General features: G+C 49.3%; 1 protein-coding gene across 3 annotated transcripts in view; it reads right to left on the reverse strand.

The window, feature by feature from the left end:
• EML6 (EMAP like 6) overlaps window positions 1-19,261 on the reverse strand; it is a 253,275-nt gene that overhangs the window by 12,734 nt on the left and 221,280 nt on the right. Inside the window, exons 28-32 of one of the 3 annotated variants that reach the window (XM_040993460.1) lie at window positions 7,720-7,734; window positions 6,413-6,421; window positions 5,531-5,609; window positions 3,043-3,172; window positions 398-1,075 (exon numbers count right to left, since the gene is read on the reverse strand). In XM_040993460.1, coding sequence (XP_040849394.1) covers window positions 924-1,075; window positions 3,043-3,172; window positions 5,531-5,609; window positions 6,413-6,421; window positions 7,720-7,734 — 385 coding nt within the window. In that variant the 3' untranslated portion in view covers window positions 398-923. Of the gene's footprint in view, window positions 1-397; window positions 1,076-3,042; window positions 3,173-5,530; window positions 5,610-6,412; window positions 6,422-7,719; window positions 7,735-19,261 lie in introns of those variants that run through there. The other 2 variants (XM_040993459.1, XM_040993458.1) reach the window with 2 other exon arrangements.

Here is a 19,261-nt window from a genome sequence, read left to right on the forward strand (position 1 = left end):
GTGGGGAGGCATGACAAAGAACTGAGGCACAAAACCCCACACAGCAGCATGCATGAACTCCCTCGGGAGCCTGTAGGAGCTGAGCACGGGGGAGCACGAGGTCTATGGTCCGACCTGGCCACAGCAGGAAGACAATGGGCAACTCCCTTCTCAAGGAAGAGCACTGTGGATAGTGACAACCAGTGCGCACACACGCACGCACGCACGCACACCTCCGTATGGAGGACCTGACACGGAGGAAACTGGTGAGGCCAAGGATTTGCATCTGCCAGATACAAGCAGCCAACGTGACAGAAACACTCAGGGACCGAGCGGCCTTACCTGGGGTTTCCGTGGTATCACCTGCATTGGGTGGGCAATGGCAATGAGGAAGCATCAAGGGAAAACAATAGCCACGGTAAGTCACGTTTCCCATAGTGCAGCAAGTCACCACAGCATCACAAAGTTCCAAATCAAAGATAAAAATGGACATGGGCTCAATGAAACCAAGCACAAAGATATTTTGCAAATGAAACAGAACAACAAAACCTGTGCTTGAATGACAAAATAAAAAATACACAAGGAAGCCAACGTGTCACAGATGTGATCACAAATGTGAAAGGGGGCACACTTGTCCTGGGCGGTTTTCCTACAGCACAGGAGGGCCAGGCATCCACACTGCAGGCTTCCCAAGCACCGTCACCAGGGGTTCAAGACATGGGGCTCCTCATGCGACACCTGGGGTCCACAACATGATCCTCCTTGTCCATGGGGACAGGGACATCAGGTCCTTGGAATGCTTAGGCCCCAGGTCTGCCCTCGCGCCCTCAGCATGACCCTTCAGTGGGTGTGCTAACACAGGCCCGGAGGCTCAGCAGCCACACGAGTGCGAGACAGCAGGCAGCAAAGGCCCACTTACGCCCTTGGCCAACAACCGCTAACAGTCACAGTCCCTGCTTGCCAGGGGATACCCGGTGGCCAATCCCAGACCCCCTACCTATCTGGCTGGTAGCCACCACGTTGCGGTACTTGGGGTGCTGGTTCACGGTGAGGCAGAGGATGTCGTCCGTGTGTTCCAGGTAGAAGCTCTGGCTCCCTAGGGGGGAGAGAGATGGGGAGAGTGAAGACCCTTCAGGGCGACCCTGATCTCTGGAAACTTCCTGTTCAAGTCAGAGCTTCAAGCCTCTAAATCCTCACTTCTAGGATCATCCTTGAGTAGACAGGAAGTCACTTTTAAACATTTACATGTTCATTCTGGGGGCAGGGGCCAAGGTGCGACCTGTTCTCATCTGTACCTTGGCTCTACTCCATTCCTTCTGCTGCCCCCTGTGGTTCCAGAGACCAAAAGGACCAAGATTTCCTCCTTCCCCTGACAGAACTGGAGGGGTTACTGCCATTGCATGTGGGCAGTGGGGGCTGGGATCAGAGGCAACGCTCACGGAGTGCAACAGCCCTGCTCACGCATCACAAAGGGGAGACGGATATGAAAATACACAGTTCCCTTTTAATCACATTTACCAACTGCTAACAGAGTTGGGTATCCAGATGGCTCAGGTGACAACTTTACCCACCAAAAACCCCTGAACTGGACGTACACATTACAGGAAGTGGAGGAGAGGGCAGGGAATACCATCTGCCACAGAAAATGCGTCTCCCAACTTCCGCAGCGGCTGCTTGAAACTCCTGCACACTCCCCAGCTCTGAGAGGCGAGTGGAACATGCAAGGGCACGCTGCCACTGAGATGTAACACAGGCCCAGAACAGTGAGGCTGCACGGGACACTTCGAGGCCTTCCCTTGTCTCAGGGAGGCAGAAGTCCGTAGGTGCATCCCAGGACTCCACCAAGCCTAGAAAAGAACAACTATCTAGAACTGGGAAGGAACAAGGGTATTTGACAAAAGACCTGTTCTGAGATATGAAGTAAATAATGCAAAAATGTGCACTTATTTCTATCTGGTGACAAACCAGGGCTAAGGGGGTAGGCATTTAGCCCAGAGGTTAAGACGCCTGTAGCCCACATTGCAGTCCCCAGGTTCAATCCCTGACCACAGACTCCATCTTCCTGCTTGGATGCTGCCCCTAGAATCATGTTTCTGTCACCCACGTGGGAACCCCTGACCTTGATCCTGCCCTGTTCCGTCTGTTGAGGGCATCTGGGGAGTGAACCAGGGGATTGGGAATACTAGCTCTGACTTCCAAATAATCATTATAAACACATATGGGGATTTTGTTAATTTACAAAGGCATTTTAAAAATGAAATGTTGGGCCCGGCGTGGTGGCGCAGTGGTTAAGGTCCTCGCCTTGCACGCCCGGGATCCCATATGGACGCTGGTTCTAATCCTGACAGCCTCACTTCCCATCCAGCTCCCTGCCTGTGGCCTGGGAAAGCAGTCGAGGATGGCCCAAAGCTTTGGGACCCTGCACCCGTGTGGGAGACCCGGAAGAGGCTCCTGGCTTCAGATCGGCATAGCATTGGCTGTTGCGCTCACTTGGGGAGTGAATCATCAGACGGAAGATCTTCCTCTCTGTCTCTCCTCTCTGTATATCCTCCTTCCCAATAAAAAAATAATAAAAATAAATCTTTTAAAAAAACAATGAAATGTTAACTTTATTTTTAAGTTCAAGTCACCATGTAGCAAAGGGACACTGATTTTGTCTGCCTTTCTCACTGTAAATATGGCCAAAGAGGCCCAACAAGCAAAACTAGAACCAGAGTTGCTGAACCAACAGGCCCTGTGCTCTGCCCTTGGTTACGGTCTCCAGGGACTCCTTTGATTCCCACATGCACTTTGCTGGCTGCTCTGCCAGGTGTCCAGGCTCCGAGTCTATGTGAACTTCCCCTCCCGAGTCTGTAACAAGCCCGGGCTGGGTGCGGATCCCCAAGCTGGAGGGCTTGGCCTCCGGGCACTCAGACCGAGACCAGCCTGCCCTGGAGTGGATGGCCTGCTTGAGGTTCCTTCTGTGGAAGGAACCTGCTTGAGGATCTGAGCATCTTAAGAGTGACAAAGCAGGTGAAGGAGCTCCAAGGAAATGCCGAATTCAGGTGCCGGCAGGCCTGTTACCTGTGGAGAGGTTCTGAACGACGCCTGCTGCTGCTGTGTGGAAGATGATGTCGGCGCCCTCATTAAGGTAGTGCAGGTTATTGCGGCAATCGAACCCTCTGTAGCCAAACACGTGCTCCAGGGCCAGCTCCTGTACTCACACAGAGAGAGAGAGAGAGGGAGAGAGAGCCACCCTCAGAGGCTGTGGGCGCAGAGCAAGACACTGCCTGTGCTACCGGCCTAACTCAAGACCTCACACAGTCCTGTCAGCACTTCCGGAAACACCATGCTGGCACAGTAACACGTGGCACTGCGGGGACTTTTCTCAAGCATCCAGAATTGCTTCCTGGTTCAGCAGGTGAGCCCAGATCTACAGACGTGACCCGCCCCCCAAACCCGGGGTTCCTGAGAGTCTTGGCACAGGCCTTTGCAGCATGGCAGGTGGTCTCAAGAGGAGCTCTGTGATTGGCTGGGATCGGCAGACTGAATACTGTGCTTGGAGCTTGGCCTGTTTTTTGCCCATTTTTCCCATTCAGCCAGGGTCTGCTCTAAGTCTGTTGAGTCCCTGACAAACAGCAGTAGCTCACCCACAGCAGCTGTCAACACAGGCTCCCTGGGGCAGCACCTTCGGGGCAAGCATGCTGGGTGGGGAGATAGAAGTCTCCCTTCTCTGCTTTCTTTAAATCTTTTTTTTTTTCCTAGTCAAAGCCCACCAATCACAAGCAGATCAATTTTCCCTAAACACAACACCTCTCTTAAAAAAAAAAAAACTCCACTGTCTTTCAGTGTCTACGGGATAAAGCTCAAACTCGGACAGCAGCCACAATGGTCCCTTCTCCCACAAGCCTGACCCCAACACCTGCACTTGTTGGTCAAGCCAAACTTGTTTTGGCAGCTCACACATCCTGAGGTGTCCTCTCGTTGCAACTGATTGGGGTTGATTATTTTTTTTTTTCCAGGACTGCCTTGCTCATCCCTTCCACGTGGCCAGCTTCATTCTCTCCCCCAAAACTACGTGTGTCACCTGTGACCCTGCCCAGACTGCACAGAACAAGACGATTAGCAGATAAAGGGAAGTGGCAGGCACACACAAGTCTCTTCTGGAAGAGCAGCGGAGTCCTTTTGGCTCATGACGCCAGCTCTCCTGCTCCTGGGCCTTGGGGCTCCCCCAGGTCAGTGACACATCCTGGAGTGTGCAATGCGGCATGATGAAACCACTCAATTAACTCACAGCTTTCCAATCACCGTCAAGATGGGGATTCTAGCTTCCAGAGTGTACAGACCAGCAGAGCAGCTGGAGAGAGAAGTGGCAAATCAAGGCTATGATGAGGTCTACAATGAGGACTGCAGTAGAGGGGGCGTGTGAAAGGGCTCAGGGTGAGGACAGGCCAAGAGGGGTAACAGAGTCAGGGCCAGGTGCACCAGTGGGCTTAGGCTCGGGATTTCAGCTGTGGTGTGGGGACTCACAGGCAACACGCTTGGAAGGTGGCCTTGGCCAAGGCTATGAGAACCTGAACTTCAATCCCACAGGCAATGCCAGAATCTTCTCGGTCTTAATGGTGGGGTGAGGGAGGAGAGCTCAGCATTTTGCATCACTTAATCTGGGAGTTTATTCAAGTGGATCCTCAAGTCTCAATGACTGATTCAAACCTTCTCCACTGACTGGCCTGGTGGTCCAGTGCACAGGCCTTCCCTCCCAGCCCCCCAAAGATCTAATTAATTGACTGATTATTTAGAAAGTCAGAATTATACAGAGGGAGGGGGTGGCAGGTGGAGAGAGGGAAAAAGAACAAAATAGCATATTAGTTGGCTTGTTTACTCCCCAAATGGCCGCCAACAGCCAGTGCTGGACCAGGCTGAAGCCAGGGGCTTCTTTGGGTCTCCCACGTGGGTGCTGGTGCCCAAGGATTTAGGCTGTTCTCTGCTGCTTTCCCAGGCTATTAGCAGGAGCCGGATGGGATGTGGAGCAGCCAGGACATGAACTAGCATTATATAGGATGTGGCACTGTAGGCAGTGGCTTTCTCTACTGTGTCACCATGGAGGTCTTTGGTACATGGGACTTAACAACCATCAACTGTGTTGAGCCACCATGTCTTCACTTGTAGAAAAGGGAACTACAAGGCACCTACCTGCTGGGGCCAGGACTGCCTGAAGCACTTACCAGGAAGTGCCCAACACAGTACCTGGTACACAGCTGGAACACAATGCTGGAGAAAGGCAGGAAGCCAGCTCTCTCCCCACTCTCCTTTCATGTCTGTGAAGGCATACTGAGGGCCCGTGTGGCCAACATAGTGGGAGAAGGAGCCAGGTTTGAGGGTCACTGGCCATTGGAAGGACAGGGTGACAGGATAAGAGAGGAGGATCATGGTCTGTCACTATGACGTGGGGGTGGGGGCACGGGTCTGGGTCCTCCAGGGCCATGGGCGCACAGGCTGGGGTCTGTGGAGTTCACCAGGCAGGTCTCTGGCTGTGAGGGCTAGACTGAGTGGATCAGCCAAACTTCCTCACCTCAAGCAGCTTCTTCTTCTTGGTGACATTGTTCTTCTGGAGCTTCTCAGGCTGGGGGGCCGCTCGGCTGACGGGCGGTCTGGGAGAGAGTGTGGTTGAAGGAGGCACAGCATTACACACAAGGCAGGGAGGGTTCATGTCCAGTGCCACCATGGAGGTGGCATCAGGCTCTGCCCACCCAGATGGCTCTGACCACCCAAGGGGCCCTGTCCTGGGGCTAGGTCTGGCTCTGCCCGGACCCCACTCCTTACCCAAGGGGAGAAGTGGCTCCTAAACAAATAGCCCCTGTGGGGCAGACCCTGGGTCCACTGTGCTGTGGTGGCCTCCCACCAAGGATTCCAAGCTGGGTTCAGTTCTTCCTGCCTAAACCCAGTGCTACCCTGGAGCCAGGAAGGGTACCTAGACCAGAGGGGACCCCAGGCCTGAAAAGGATGGGGTCTGATTTCCTGAACCCACTGGCCACTTGACAGACAGCGACTTGCCAAGGCTTAGATTCAGGTGGGCAAAGGTCACAGAGAGGTGTAACACGGGCCGTAAAAGGCATGTGCAAAATGCCTGGGGTTGGTCTCTCCACATGGAAGGGCGAGGAGCATATGAAGGCACAAAGACAGCTCTTGGCCTCCCTGCTCCCTCCTGCAGCCTCGTGGTCTGTGTCTACCTGCTACTAGCATATCAAAGGGCCATCTTTCCCTCTCCCTTCCGGCCTGTGGGCCTGAAAGTTAGCCAGGCAGCTGCTAGCCACCTACTAGACAACTAGACAAGTTCTTGGTGATGCAGGGTTCCCTTGAAACTAGCATGGGTCTAGGGACTTGCCCCAACTCCCACTGCAGATGCCAAATCCACTCATTCTTGATCTTGGGATAAGCAAAAGGAAAGGATTACCTTGATCCCCTTGTAAGCAGCAAATAAAGCCAAGTGAGAAACTTAATACAGTTTAGAGCAGCGTTAGTGACCGACCACTCATTCATGCACAAGCATTTTCCAGGTGCCCAGACATTCCTGGATGGCACAAACCATGCTTGCCTGGCATGCCAGCGAAGAACTAAGACAGAAAGGCAAGAGTGCACCAGCCCACAAAGCTGGACGACTCTCCTAACCCGGCATCTCTGTACTAATGCGCTTAGAGCACAGAGAGCGAGCGGGCAGCCTTGGCAAAGCCTCCGCACACCCACGGGGCTTTACCAGTGTGCCCGGGGGACCAGCTCGGAGACGGCCACTGCCTCCTGGGTGTCACCGGGCGGCACACACAATGCTTACTTTGTTGCCAAATCAACTCCTAATTTAGCTTAGTAGTTCCCAGTGTTGCTTGGTAGATGGGTCAGCCATGCCTGCTGGAATGGCTTACAGCTTTGCTTTTGTTGTGTGCATGTTGGGAAACAAGGTACCTTTATTTTCTCACAAAGTCTTCCATCAAAACATGTTATGTAATCATATGTGATAACTGGGCCAAATGGTACTATAATCACCAGCGAAGAATGGGCAAAGGACACATGCTACCGAATGACACTCCCGGCTGACATCATTGCGTCCAGACTGAGCAGCCTTGGGGCGGGCGTGCTGGGGGCAAGCCAGCCCTCCCAGTCAGACGCTTCTCTCACACTCATTACTGCTTTTGAGGCATGGGGGTGGTTTCAAACAGAATCCAGGTTTTTCTTCTTTGTCCTCAGAATGCTGATGTGTGTAACAGCAGCAAGCCAAGGTCCAGGACAGCAGCAGTGGGCACACCAGAACTACTGCTTGAGACGAAAGGCATGGCTGCAGAGTCAACACAGAGCTTGTTCTTGGGGTACACGCAGGTTGTATAATATGGAACATATTATACGCTGTAGATGGAGTACGCATACAAGCACAAACATTGTGTATTTATATATACAAGAGATTGTATATATATCAGATACACAGAGGCAACTCGGGCTTTTTTTTTTCACCTTGATGTCTTGGTAAAAAAAAAAAAAGTGAAAAGTGAAGCCATCTGGGCATTTTTCTGGTTTCACAAGCACATGTTTAGGGCTGCATGGCTTCCAGACCGAGGACGAAGGAGGCAAGGGCCATGAGTCTGGGTGACGGCTAAGTCAGCAGATTTCAAATACTGCCCCCTCCCAACCGTGGCTTCTGCAACCAACGAACGAGCACTCAGTTGGGGTGCTCCTTGGACAGCTTTGCTGTCTCGTGGGGGTGAGAATACTTACTTGACAATTCCCTGCCTCCAGAGGAAAGCAAGTTAAAACACAACACAAGTATTAAAGGCTTCTTCCCAAGTATCTACAAACGGTGCTCCGCACTGCACAGGCGGGGGCGGGGGTGGTGGCCGCCAGAGACTTCCAATGCAACTAAATGCTGGAGGTTTTGCATTTTTTCAGGGGACTTAAATCCGTCCAGATTCAGATTCCATTGGGAATGTGACACTGGAAAGCTCTGCTCACGTAGGAAGGAGTGGTGGGTGTGAGGGCATTTACTCAGTCCAATCACCACTTTGTAGTAAGTCGTTCCCAGCTGGCATGAGATGGGAGAGTTGGCGGGGAGATTAGGCATGGCTGAGGGCTGGGAAGCCAGCAGGGTGACGCGGGGTCAGGCGGGAGGAGCAGAGACCAAAGCGGCCTGGTTGGGGGCGAGTCCAGCTTAGACAAAACTCAGGACCACAAAGGAGAAAAACAGAGTTTCTATGGGATAAGCAACTTAATGAGGGAAGCTGGCAAGAGAGCAAACAAATTGGATAATCAGGAGAGAGGGGCACGGTCCAGCTTGGGCTTCAGAGGGAGAGACAGCGAGAGAGAGCGAGCGAGAGGGAGCGAATGAGCAGGACAACTAAGATGTGACAGGACAGCCAAGGAGAGGCTGGGAACTCAGGCATGTGTGTTGGCACTGGGTCCCGAGGCCAACCTGTTCCCACCCAGTGCTGGGAGCTGTGTGCAGGGCAGGTGGGCGGAGCCACCACCTCGAGGCCCTGTGCTCCCTGCAGAGACACGTGCAGCATCCTGTGGGCAGAGCAGGGGCTATGCAGGCCTGCCCAGCCACACACTCCCTCCTCCTGAGGCAGGGCGGCAGCCTGATGTGTTTTGTCCCTCTCCTGCTGCCAGTCCCTTCCACCCAACCTGAGCTCCAGGCAAGAGCCTCATGGGAGATGAGGCTTGCAGAGCTGGCGCTGAGCAAAGCCATTCCCCGCAGTGTTTATAAATGGGGGTTGTGGAAGCAGCTGAGAATGACAAGGTTAAAACCAAACACTGACCAACAACCTTAAAAACAGTGTCCTTGGAGGGAGCTTTCAGAGTCACGCAGCTGGTCCTCCCCCTGCTGTCTGGTGGAGGCCAGCATGCGCTGCTGAGCTCTATTCTAGAATCGTTCTGCAGTGTGAACAGTCCCTGTGGCTGGGCTCCCACAGCTCAGTGCTGCCCGCTCGCTCGCAGGAGCTTTCGTGGGGGAAGGAGGGATGCTTTCATATGAGTCTCAGAGACACCAGTGAGTGAAGAGAAGAGGGAGATTAACAGTCACCACTCGAGGATAAACACAGGTTCAGGGGAGACTTCCAAAGCCTGGCACTTTCTGTCATCCACACAAAAGTAACTAGATTCCACATATTTCTTTGTCTTCCAGAACCATGTACAAAGCTGTTCAGGGGCCAGAGTTGAGGGACAAAAGTCACATAGACCTGGGATGCCTTGAGAGAAGCGGACCGTCTTGAAGATGCTCTCAACCTAAGCTGATGACAGGGTTTTATAACTGCGGCTGCAGTCCTCACCGTGGACATCTAAGTGAATGTGCAATGATTTAGTAAAAGGCTGAAGGAGGGGAGGGGCCTGAGAGCACACGTGGGCAGGGCCTGGAGGACAGCCAGGAAATGCTGCAAGGTGAGGTGGCAAAGGGCTCAAGGAGAGCAACAGCTGCGGGAAAGAGGCAGATGTGGTGGGAGCTCTCAGCGACAGGGACCTCTCTGCACTTTTAGAACTAGCTGGCTTCAAGGGATAAAGTCGGAAAACCCAGCCACATGTGGACTAACTTTCTGATGGGGCCGAATGGGTAGGCGGAGTTGCCCCTGACTGAGAGAGGAAGAGTTCTGAGTCCAGTTCTGGCAAGCTGGGTACTGGCTTCCTCTGTGAGGTGGCTATGCCAGCTGGGATGTAGGCCTGAGGGCCATGGGTGACACGTGAGGGACAGGCAAGCCCAAGGGGAGAGGCAGAGGACCAACAAACAGCATGTGAGAGGCTACAGCAGCAAGCAGATGGGGGACCCTGGAACAAAAAGGGAGGAATGCTTGGAGCACTTGTTTCAGGAGGACCATGTTTGTAAATGCACTGTACGCTGACCAATCCACATTAAGACATGCTGTAACTGAAACAGAATGCGCTTCTGAGTAAATCTCTCTTACAAAACAGGCCTTAAGAATACTTTTTCCTGTTGATTACACATTGAATTGATGACATCTTAAATAAATTGGGTTCAATAAGATGCACTACTAAAACTAAATCTACCATCTCTTTCAACTTCCCTGTTAAGTGACCACTATAACCATCACATACATGGCTTGTGTGAAGAAACAAAGTCTTGCCCTTCCACAAGAGGACCTGAGAAGAGAAGCGAGCAGCTCAAGGGATTAGAGGGCCCCAGGTCAGCACCACGGCGGGCGTGAAGAAAAGGATGGAGAATGGGCCCGGCGCGGTGGCGCAAATGGTTAAAGGTCCTCGCCTTGCACACCCGGGATCCCATATGGGCGCCGGTTCTAATCCCGGCAGCCCCGCTTCCCTTCCAGCTCCCTGCCTGTGGCCTGGGAAAGCAGTCGAGGACGGCCCAAAGCTTTGGGACCCTGCACCCGCATGGGAGACCCGGAAGAGGCTCCTGGCTTCAGATCGGCATAGTATCGACCCGTTGCGCTCACTTGGGGAGTGAATCATCGGACGGAAGATCTTCCTCTCTGTCTCTCCTCTCTGTATATCTGCCTTTCCAATAAAAAAAATAATAATAAAAAAAAAAAAAAAGAAAAGGATGGAGAATGAAGCTGAGGCTGTGCAGTCTGGGTAACGAGGGGGGCGGGGAAGAGAAGCTGGATGTGTGTGGGAAGAAAAGCAAAGGATGTTTGCTCTTTGCAGGAAGCTGGATGGGGATGGCAAAGCCTGGTCATGTTTCCTGGCTGAGGACAGGGCTCAACTCTTGGGAATTGATCAGAAGCACACAGCTGGGCAGAGGGGAGGAGGCACAACCAGTCTGGAGGGAGGGAGGGGCTTGCGAAAAAAGCAAAAAGGGGAGGAGTTCGCCTGCACATGGAAGAAAGAGAAGAGAAAAGTCAGGGTAGAGCTCATGCTCAACGGCTCCTATTTTCCAGGTGAAGGAAGGCAGAAAGGCCACCTGCTGAGAGCAGAGGAGCAGAAGGCTGGGGAGGGGGCAAACTTGGTGAACTGCTTAGGGGGAGGCAGAGGGTCCCAGGCAAAGACACAGAGGAAAGCAAACCAGCAGTGTAGAGACCCAGGGCGGCAGCCAGTACAACCCCTCTGGTGGTAGCTGATGTTTCCTCCCATAGGGAACGGAGAGGTGGGTTACAGGAGGAACGCAGCTAGGAGGAGTCTGGTAAACTTGGGAGACAACGGGGAGGACTGGCCGCTGGATGTCTTAACAAGGATGATGATCGCTTAGTTCCTGGATGAGGACTGTAGGAAAAGTTAAGGTGCCGTGAGAGAGAGTTCCAGTGATGACGCGCTCTGCAGCAAGGGCAGGAGCAAGTGCTGGCCAGCTGATCCCGAGCCCAGTTCCTGAGATACAGTAAGTTGATCAATGAGCAGAACAAGGAGGGACGGAAGATGGCAGGGCGTAACGTGAACTGTGGGAGCAGGATGAGTCCGGTGACAGAGAGCATGTCAACAGGCTTCCAACACAACTCCACACCTCACTGACGTCACTGTGAGGGACATGAACCCTTGTACAAATACCATCTAAACGAGGACCACATCCCAATCACACAACAGTAAAGAGAGGGACGATAAGCGCTCCTCCTAACATCCATTCCCGCCACACAGGGAATCCTGAGAGGTCTTTGGAGACCCGATCAACATAATCAGACATGGGGCAGGCGCTGCGGCACAGTGGGCTGAGCTACCATTTGGGATATCATATTGGAACTGGAATTCAGATAAAAAGAAAGAAGGAAAGAGACAACTGGGGGGAAGGGTCTCTAAAGATTTCTGGCTCTAAACACAGCGTTAGAAGTTAGGAGAAAAACTAGGGTCACCTTTATCCGGTGCTTTAATTCAAGACAGTTTGCCTAAACCTTCCCCACGTTTCTTCACACTCTGTTGCCCTTGTGCATGCTCTATTCATTGACGATCTGTATGTGAAATGGGTGTGACGGCTACAATGCAGATTTTTCATTTCAGTTCTTTATGTCTGGAATTACTTATACAGTTTAAACCGGACAAATATTTCAGTTCCTAGCAGATAGTTGCCACAAAGAAAATCTTTTAACCGGAAGTCCTGAAGCAGGCCTCTGGCACAGTGGCCAAATGACCGCTTTGAGCGCCACAGTCTGTGCCAGAGTGCTGCATTCAAGTCCGGCTTGTGACTCCAGCTTCCTAATGTGTCCCCAGGCAGGGAGCAGGGCAAACCAGAGGTGCTTGTTACCCTGTCACCCAAACAAGGGACCCAGATGAACCCTTGGGCTCCTTCCTGGCTTCTGCCTGGCCCAGCCCAGATCAATGGCATGGGGGGGGGGGGGCGGGTGTGGAGTCTCTGTCTCTGTATCCCTCTTCTGCCTTAAAACAAAACAAATCACGTAATTAAACACAAGCAGGCTGACAGTCAGTTAGTTGGAGCACTCTTGGATTCTACATGGGTCACACCAAACCCACCAAGTTTAAGCCAAGACACTGGTAAAATGAAACAAAAAGTGGTAACAAAGAACAAACCTGTCAAGTGTCATGAGGACAGAGCAACTTAACTATTAAAAAGTTAATTCATCTCATTCAAGAAATACTTATCATTCAACACACACAAAGACACTGTCAAGCATGTAGTGCTATGATAGACACACACACAGAGCCTTGGGGAACTTAGAGTCTCAGAGTTTACAATCTATTGTACCTGCAATAAATTCATGTCATGACCCCATAGATTAAGGAACAAAAGATTAAAGATGAGTATTAATTGGCAGCTGCAAAAGCCACAACAGCGACCTCTCCCCTCCTTTTAAAAAATAAACTTGGGCTATGCAAGTTTCTTTATAGGACCTTCAAGTTCACAGATTATTCAAATTAGCTCAGAAACAATAGGAGATAGAAGAAATTTTAAAGTCTTATCTTGACATAAAAACAATTAAAAAAACATTTAGAAAACCTAATGTAACAGTGGAATTTGAGGGTCATCTAACGTCAGCTCCTGGCAGTTGGACAGGAAGGCGCAGAACCCATTGCAAATTTCAGTTTGGTCAAAGTTCTTTGGCTTCTTTAAGGAACATGCACAGCTGACTGAGAGGGATCGCATACCAGAAGGACTGAAATATTAACATAAGACTATTCAGATGCCTCCTAATGCCCTGGCACTGCCACGACAGCCCTTCCTAAGCCTGAGCTGAGCAGAGAAGAGTCAAACTGTGTGCTGGAAGGCAGCTGGTGACCCCTGTTCTCTTCCTGTCTCACTTGGAACATAGCACCCCTACACAAGAGGTGCCTAAACCAGCCAGGTGACTGACTCCTCTGCTGCTGCTGGCAAGTGGAGAATGGGTAAGGAGACATGCAGCACAGCCCAGGGAGGGCACAGCATGGGGCGCAGCAGAAGGAGTGGCCCGGGGGAACCCTCACTCCACAGGGGGCAGGCACTGAACGAGGAGATGCTGATGGCTGGATTTAGCTGGCATTATGGGTTGTAAGGGACACCAGTGCCTGGAAGACAGTCCTTATCTGTGGAGCCCGTTAAAGTCACTACTCACACACCCATGATGAAGCAAGAAGTAGACAACACTGAGACAAGGAGTTGCCTGATACCCTAAATCGTTCCTAAGTACCCACTGTTTCACTTTCCTTGCCTGAAAAGAGGGCTGATTTTCCTCAAGGCCACTCAGATAGAGCCCTGGGGGTGAGGACCCCTGCCTGGCAGGCCACTGTTTGGAACTGCCTTAAGGCACAAGTCAGGGGTCAAGTGGTAACCTGAAGGCATCAGGACACTGAGACAGCAAGTTCCAAGCTGCAGTATGAATTCTTAAAGATGAGGTGTGTTCACAAAATCTCCCACTTTCATACCTAGTCGATAAGCATCAGTGATTGGGAATGAAACTCAACCCTGTTCAACTGTTAGGGAGCTTACTTATTCTGGATTTTGTACCTACAGTAGTTTATGAAAAAAGAAGTATGCACACCAAGGGCCTGTGACTGTTTGATCCCTGACACGGTTCCAGGTTTCCAACTAACTGGAGTGAGATAGTGAAGACAGAAGTGAAGCCCTGGGAAAGCTCATGTTTCCTGAGGCCAATCACAAAAATGCACCCCAAGAGCAAGAGTAGACAGAAAATCCTAGACCGTGGAACAGGTGCAGCTGGAGGGACCATCACAGCATCCATCCCACTGTGCAGGAAACACCATCGGGGAGCTTGCAGCCTGGGCAGGCTACACAGGATTTGGGAGGCGGGGTGGGGTGGGGGAACAGTGAAAGTGATGTCCAAGCAAGAGGATTAAAGCTGTAAGTACCGAATTTCTACGCTCAGCCACATTATAGAAGTAAACCACGTTAAGTGGTACAAAGACAACATGACTGAGATGTTAAAAATTAACTCTATTTCCAAAAGAGTTTTAGCGGGAGAGATAACCTTTTTCAGCCCGAGATAAGCAGGAGAGGTTGGCAGCGGGCACGAAGGCTTAGTGAGTAAAGGAAAAAGCATGCCAGGGGTCACTTTGGTTCATGGCCTTAAGTTATAAAGCTTTTGAGGGTGAAAATGGGGGTTGGGAAGAAGAGTTTGAACCCCTCCTTTTAGTGGAAAGTTTTATAAGTAAAATACTATTATAAAGATGGAATAGCTATAAAAAATATGACATAGGATATTCTTTCATTTTTTCCTGGATAGATAGCTACAATGGCAAGCCTCAGTATTTGTTAATAAAGACCTTGAAAATCAGTACAGACTGCTGACTTGGGCATTCAGGAAAGAATGCCTGAGCTATTTCAGGCACTTACAAAAAAGTCAAGGTTAGTAAGTTTTATCGTGCCAATTTGCATTAAATATTTATTCTATTTCTTATCATTATAAAGCTAGGTCTTCTGCTCTGGTTGAAGGTTCCAAAATGGCAAATCAGTGTCTCCATGCCTACCATTCCCCTGTGCAGTGAGCTATTCCGTGCAGTTACAAGTGTCAAACAGCAGCATTTTAAAGTAAACCTCCAACCACAGCTCCAGCAGATGTAACCAGGAAGAATAATGCCTGGCTAGCCAGTTGGAATTTCAGTGAAAGACCACATTCCACTCATGGGGACGTGGAAGGAGCCCATGTATAGAGCATCAAGAGCAACAAAGCACTTGTGCGACTCACGGCTGAGGTGATGACACAACAGTCACAAAAGGCAAAAGCGGGCTTGGGGTGTAACTGACCCACACCAAGACACAGATACTGACGTTTAGCATTTCTAGCATCTGTTTCTAATTTCCATTGCTTTCCTAATAGGAAAAGTGCAACCTCTGGAGATGAGCTGAAGATGTTTAGACACATAAAATAGGTGGGAACGCCACAATGTAATATGAATATAAGGCAATAACTTTAAAAAAAAATCCCAGTCATCATGGTACCACCATCTTCCACAAGATGGTTCTTTGGTATTGCCATAAAGTGATGTCAAAAACTGTTTTATCAAAGCTGTCCCACTTAAACTGGGGAAACCTCTGAAAATCTCTAGTGACTTTTACCAATGATTGGGTTGTAATCTGTTTGCTTCAACTGATTTTTAAAAAATTATATGAATGCCATAGTAGGTAACAAATACTTGTCTGTATGTGAAGCCACTTAAAACCGATAGTAACTATTGTTCAACATTAAACTGGGTTCTGGTTCTTTGTGACAACACTACTCCACTATATTAAAAAAATGATGTAGGAGAACAGTTTGGACACTTCTGAGGGCAGCTTCCAGCCTTCCCAGGCCCTCTGCTTTGGCTTGGTGCTCTGCAAGGCACACCTCTGGGATCCCCTCAGCGGATCCTCCAGCATTCATCAGGCAGGAGGCACTGGGAGATGAAAGGAGAAAACCCCTGGATGCTTTATTCCCTAGCTGGGTCTCAGCCCGGCTGCCTCCCCTCCCTCGGCTCAGCTTCCACGTGGTGGCCTCTTCCAAAGCCACATCCCACACTGTCTGCAAGGGCTTTCCTCCCTGCCTCCTGGAGTGATGGCTTCTGGCTGTTTCCATCCTGGGTTGCGTGCCCCTCCATCATTTTCTCACTTCTCCTGACCGCATCTCCTCACTGACTCCTGAGACCACAACTGACACCAAGAACGAAGGTTAACCTTTAACAACATAGGTTATTCCTTTAACTTTGTTCCAATTACACAAAACTCAATGTAAGATACTGGATAACCCATGTTTTTGGATTCTTTGAAGACCACTTTAGGCAACTTGATCCAAGAATCAAACATGAAAAAGTATTTTTAAATTTGAATAACACCATACAATATTGTCTTTCGAAATTTAAAACTATATATCATGATACAAATAGAGCCCCCTATTAAAACAAGGCAAAAAGAGTTAAATTTAAAATAACATTCTCATAACCTTTTTTGGGTCTATAATAATTTATTCAACCTCTGGTACTCATGGGGACCAAATTAATGTGAACTTGTAGAACCCAGATGTCATTTCTGGGAAATGAAAATCCTCCACTGTGACCACCCACTGATAAGCAAGGACAAATTCAGTTATCTGGTGACCGAAACAAGACAAATGTAGGCACTTCAAAAAGTCCATGGAAAGTGAAATTAAAAGATAAATTCAGAACAAATTTTTGGCCTCAAATTAAGTTTCTCTTATACTTCAATCAAAGGAAGGGTTACTAAAGATGCACACTGGCATTTTAAACATGAAATATTAATAACCATTCTTTTCAGTTAGGTGAGCCAAAAAAGTTGTAAATATTTTAAGAAATCAAAAATAGATACCATACTTTAAAAATGCAATAATTTGTGCTCAATTTATTGGCAAAAAGGAGGAAAGAATGGTAAATGAGAAATAACTAATATACCTTTCTCTGAGAAACAAAGTAGTTACCATTCTGAGATGTCAAAATACTATTCCTCCAAAAGCAATACTATGAAAGAGCCAATCTTAAGTCACAGAACTGAACAGTGAAAATGGAATTCAGACCAACCAGCACCTGGGCCTTCTGGAGATGTCTCTAACTCCCAGCCCCTCCCCTAACAGCTCTGTGCACCGGTGATGTGCACCTGAGCAGTACTCAAGTCTCCCAAATGATTCAGGATGAGTTAGAAAGAGAGTATGAATTATATCATGAGAAGAGCAAAATACAGGAGCATAAGTAGGAATTTGGCAGAGCTGAGAGGGTGGACCCCTTGCAGAATATGGCATTGTTTCCTATGTTTTTTATTTCTATGTATCTGTATTTTGTTAAAACAAACAAAATCTTTACACCCTGACTGTTGGTATCTTCCAGTAGTTACATAAAGCATATACAAGGCAAGGGAAGGAATCCTTTTGTATCCTATCAGCTGAGAAAAACACATGCAGGGGCTACTGTATATTTTGTCACATTTTGTCTTTTCTAGAGGTAGTTTAAAAAAAAAGTCTTGGGCCCGGCGCAGTGGCTCAGTGGTTAAGGTCCTCGCCTTGCACGCCCGGGATCCCATATGGGCGCCGGTTCTATCCCGGAAGCCCCGCTTCCCATCCAGCTCCCTGCCTGTGGCCCAGGAAAGCAGTCAGGACGGCCCAAAGCCTTGGGACCCTGCACCCGTGTGGGAGACCCGGAAGAGGCTCCTGGCTTCGGACCGGCATAGTATCGGCCATTGTGCTCACTTGGGGAGTGAATCATCGGATGGAAGATCTTCCTTTCTGTCTCTCCTCTCTGTATATCTGCCTTTCCAATAAAAAAATAATAAAAATAAATCTTTAAAAAAAAATAAGTCTTTGTTGTGTCCTTCATTTTGCCTGATTAACATGTTAGCATATTTCACACTGTCTCCAGTCACAGCACAGTCTGGTATGTTTTGGGCCTATCTAGAAATCAGTCACCATAATTTTGCTATCAGCTCTGGATTTTTGATTCTGGTTCTAATGATCATATTACTATGATCTATAGGAAGTATATGATTATTTGGTTAGGAATTGCTCATTAAAGTTTTTTTTTTCCTCTAGGTCTTACTGATTGGTTCATGGATAGCCACGTGATCTGCCAGGGCCAACAGCCCTTTGGAAGTCATGAGCGAGCACTGGGAATCAGTCCCTGCTGGTTTCCACCTGCACAAAATGCAAGGTCTAGGGAATGCAGCCATTGCTACTTGAACTGTGATAGCCAGAGGGAGACCTGAGAGACAGAGAGACGACAAAATCCTGGCAGCAAGACTGAGTCTTCATACAAGTGCCACCAGGAGTTGTCTATTCCTCAACTTTCAGGTGTGTGAACCAGCAAGTTCTTCTTAACCCATGCCAGTCTGGCTTAGGCAACCTCCCCGAAAAGCCCCAGCTTGTAAGTCAAACAACAATACACAAACTAGGTGTGACTTTGGTAACTGTGGAAAAACAAAATCCTTAACTTTGCAGGCAACTCTATAGTCATTTGGCATGCAGGAAACATTAGGGGCTGTGTCTCCCGATAAGTTTTCCAGAACTACCTTTAGTGAAGTCAGAACACAGGATCTGAGTGTTGTTGTTAGTGGAAGCGTTTCAATACCTTAAACTGCTCTGAAAACACTGGGGCAGGCAGCAGGGAGGGAGGGGAAGCATCTGTTCAATAATTTAAGTTTGCAGATAAAAAAAAAAATCAGCCATCCCTTTTCAGAGAATATACCAAAGTAAAGAGACGAGGTCAAAATCTGGGAGCAAGGGATGGGTCAGGTTGGAGCTGGAAACTTGAGAAGATGGGGCAGGGCACTGGAAAGATGCCTCCAGGCCAAAATTAGAACTGAGTCAGTTGGGGCTGAGGGAGAGCAGCGTGGGGACAGCCCTGAGGATTCAGATGAGAAGTGAGGACGTGAGTGCTTGAAACTAGAGGAGAGGCCATGACTTGGTGGCCAGGTGCCAGGCACGGCAGTGTGAGCAGGATTACCCCAGGGCTCACCCACGCCCGGGGACTGGCTCATCAACTCTAGGTCAAGGAGACAAGCTGGTGAGCTAGAGCTGAGTGGGTGGCCAGAAAGCAGGGCCAATGACCAACAAGGAGATCCAGTCCAGTACTCCTTGGAGAGAAAGTTTGGTGTTTGTTCCTGAACTTTCCTACTCCTCAAGATTGAGACTGAGGATCATGTGACATCTGAAGAATGAAAAAGTCACATGTGTTAAATGTGCACATGAAAGTCTCCAAGCTATTTTTAAAACCAAACAACCTAATCTAATTAGAAGTAACTCATGACTATCTTAGAATTTTGGAATTAGAAATTTCATTGTTTCAAAAGTGATTCATGAATAATGCACAGCTGCCTTCAAGGCATTTTTCGTAATGTGACAGATGCTGCCTTCACCTCTGTTTCTAGATGGAGAGAGATCTCAGCCAGAAAGAAAACTGCATGAGACACTGCTAAGAGTCCAAATGGGGCTCTAGGCTGTTCCAT

Source organism: Ochotona curzoniae, unplaced genomic scaffold, assembly GCF_017591425.1.
Source record: "Ochotona curzoniae isolate NIBS_2020 unplaced genomic scaffold, NIBS_Ocur_1.0 contig_883, whole genome shotgun sequence".
Lineage (NCBI taxonomy): Eukaryota > Metazoa > Chordata > Mammalia > Lagomorpha > Ochotonidae > Ochotona > Ochotona curzoniae.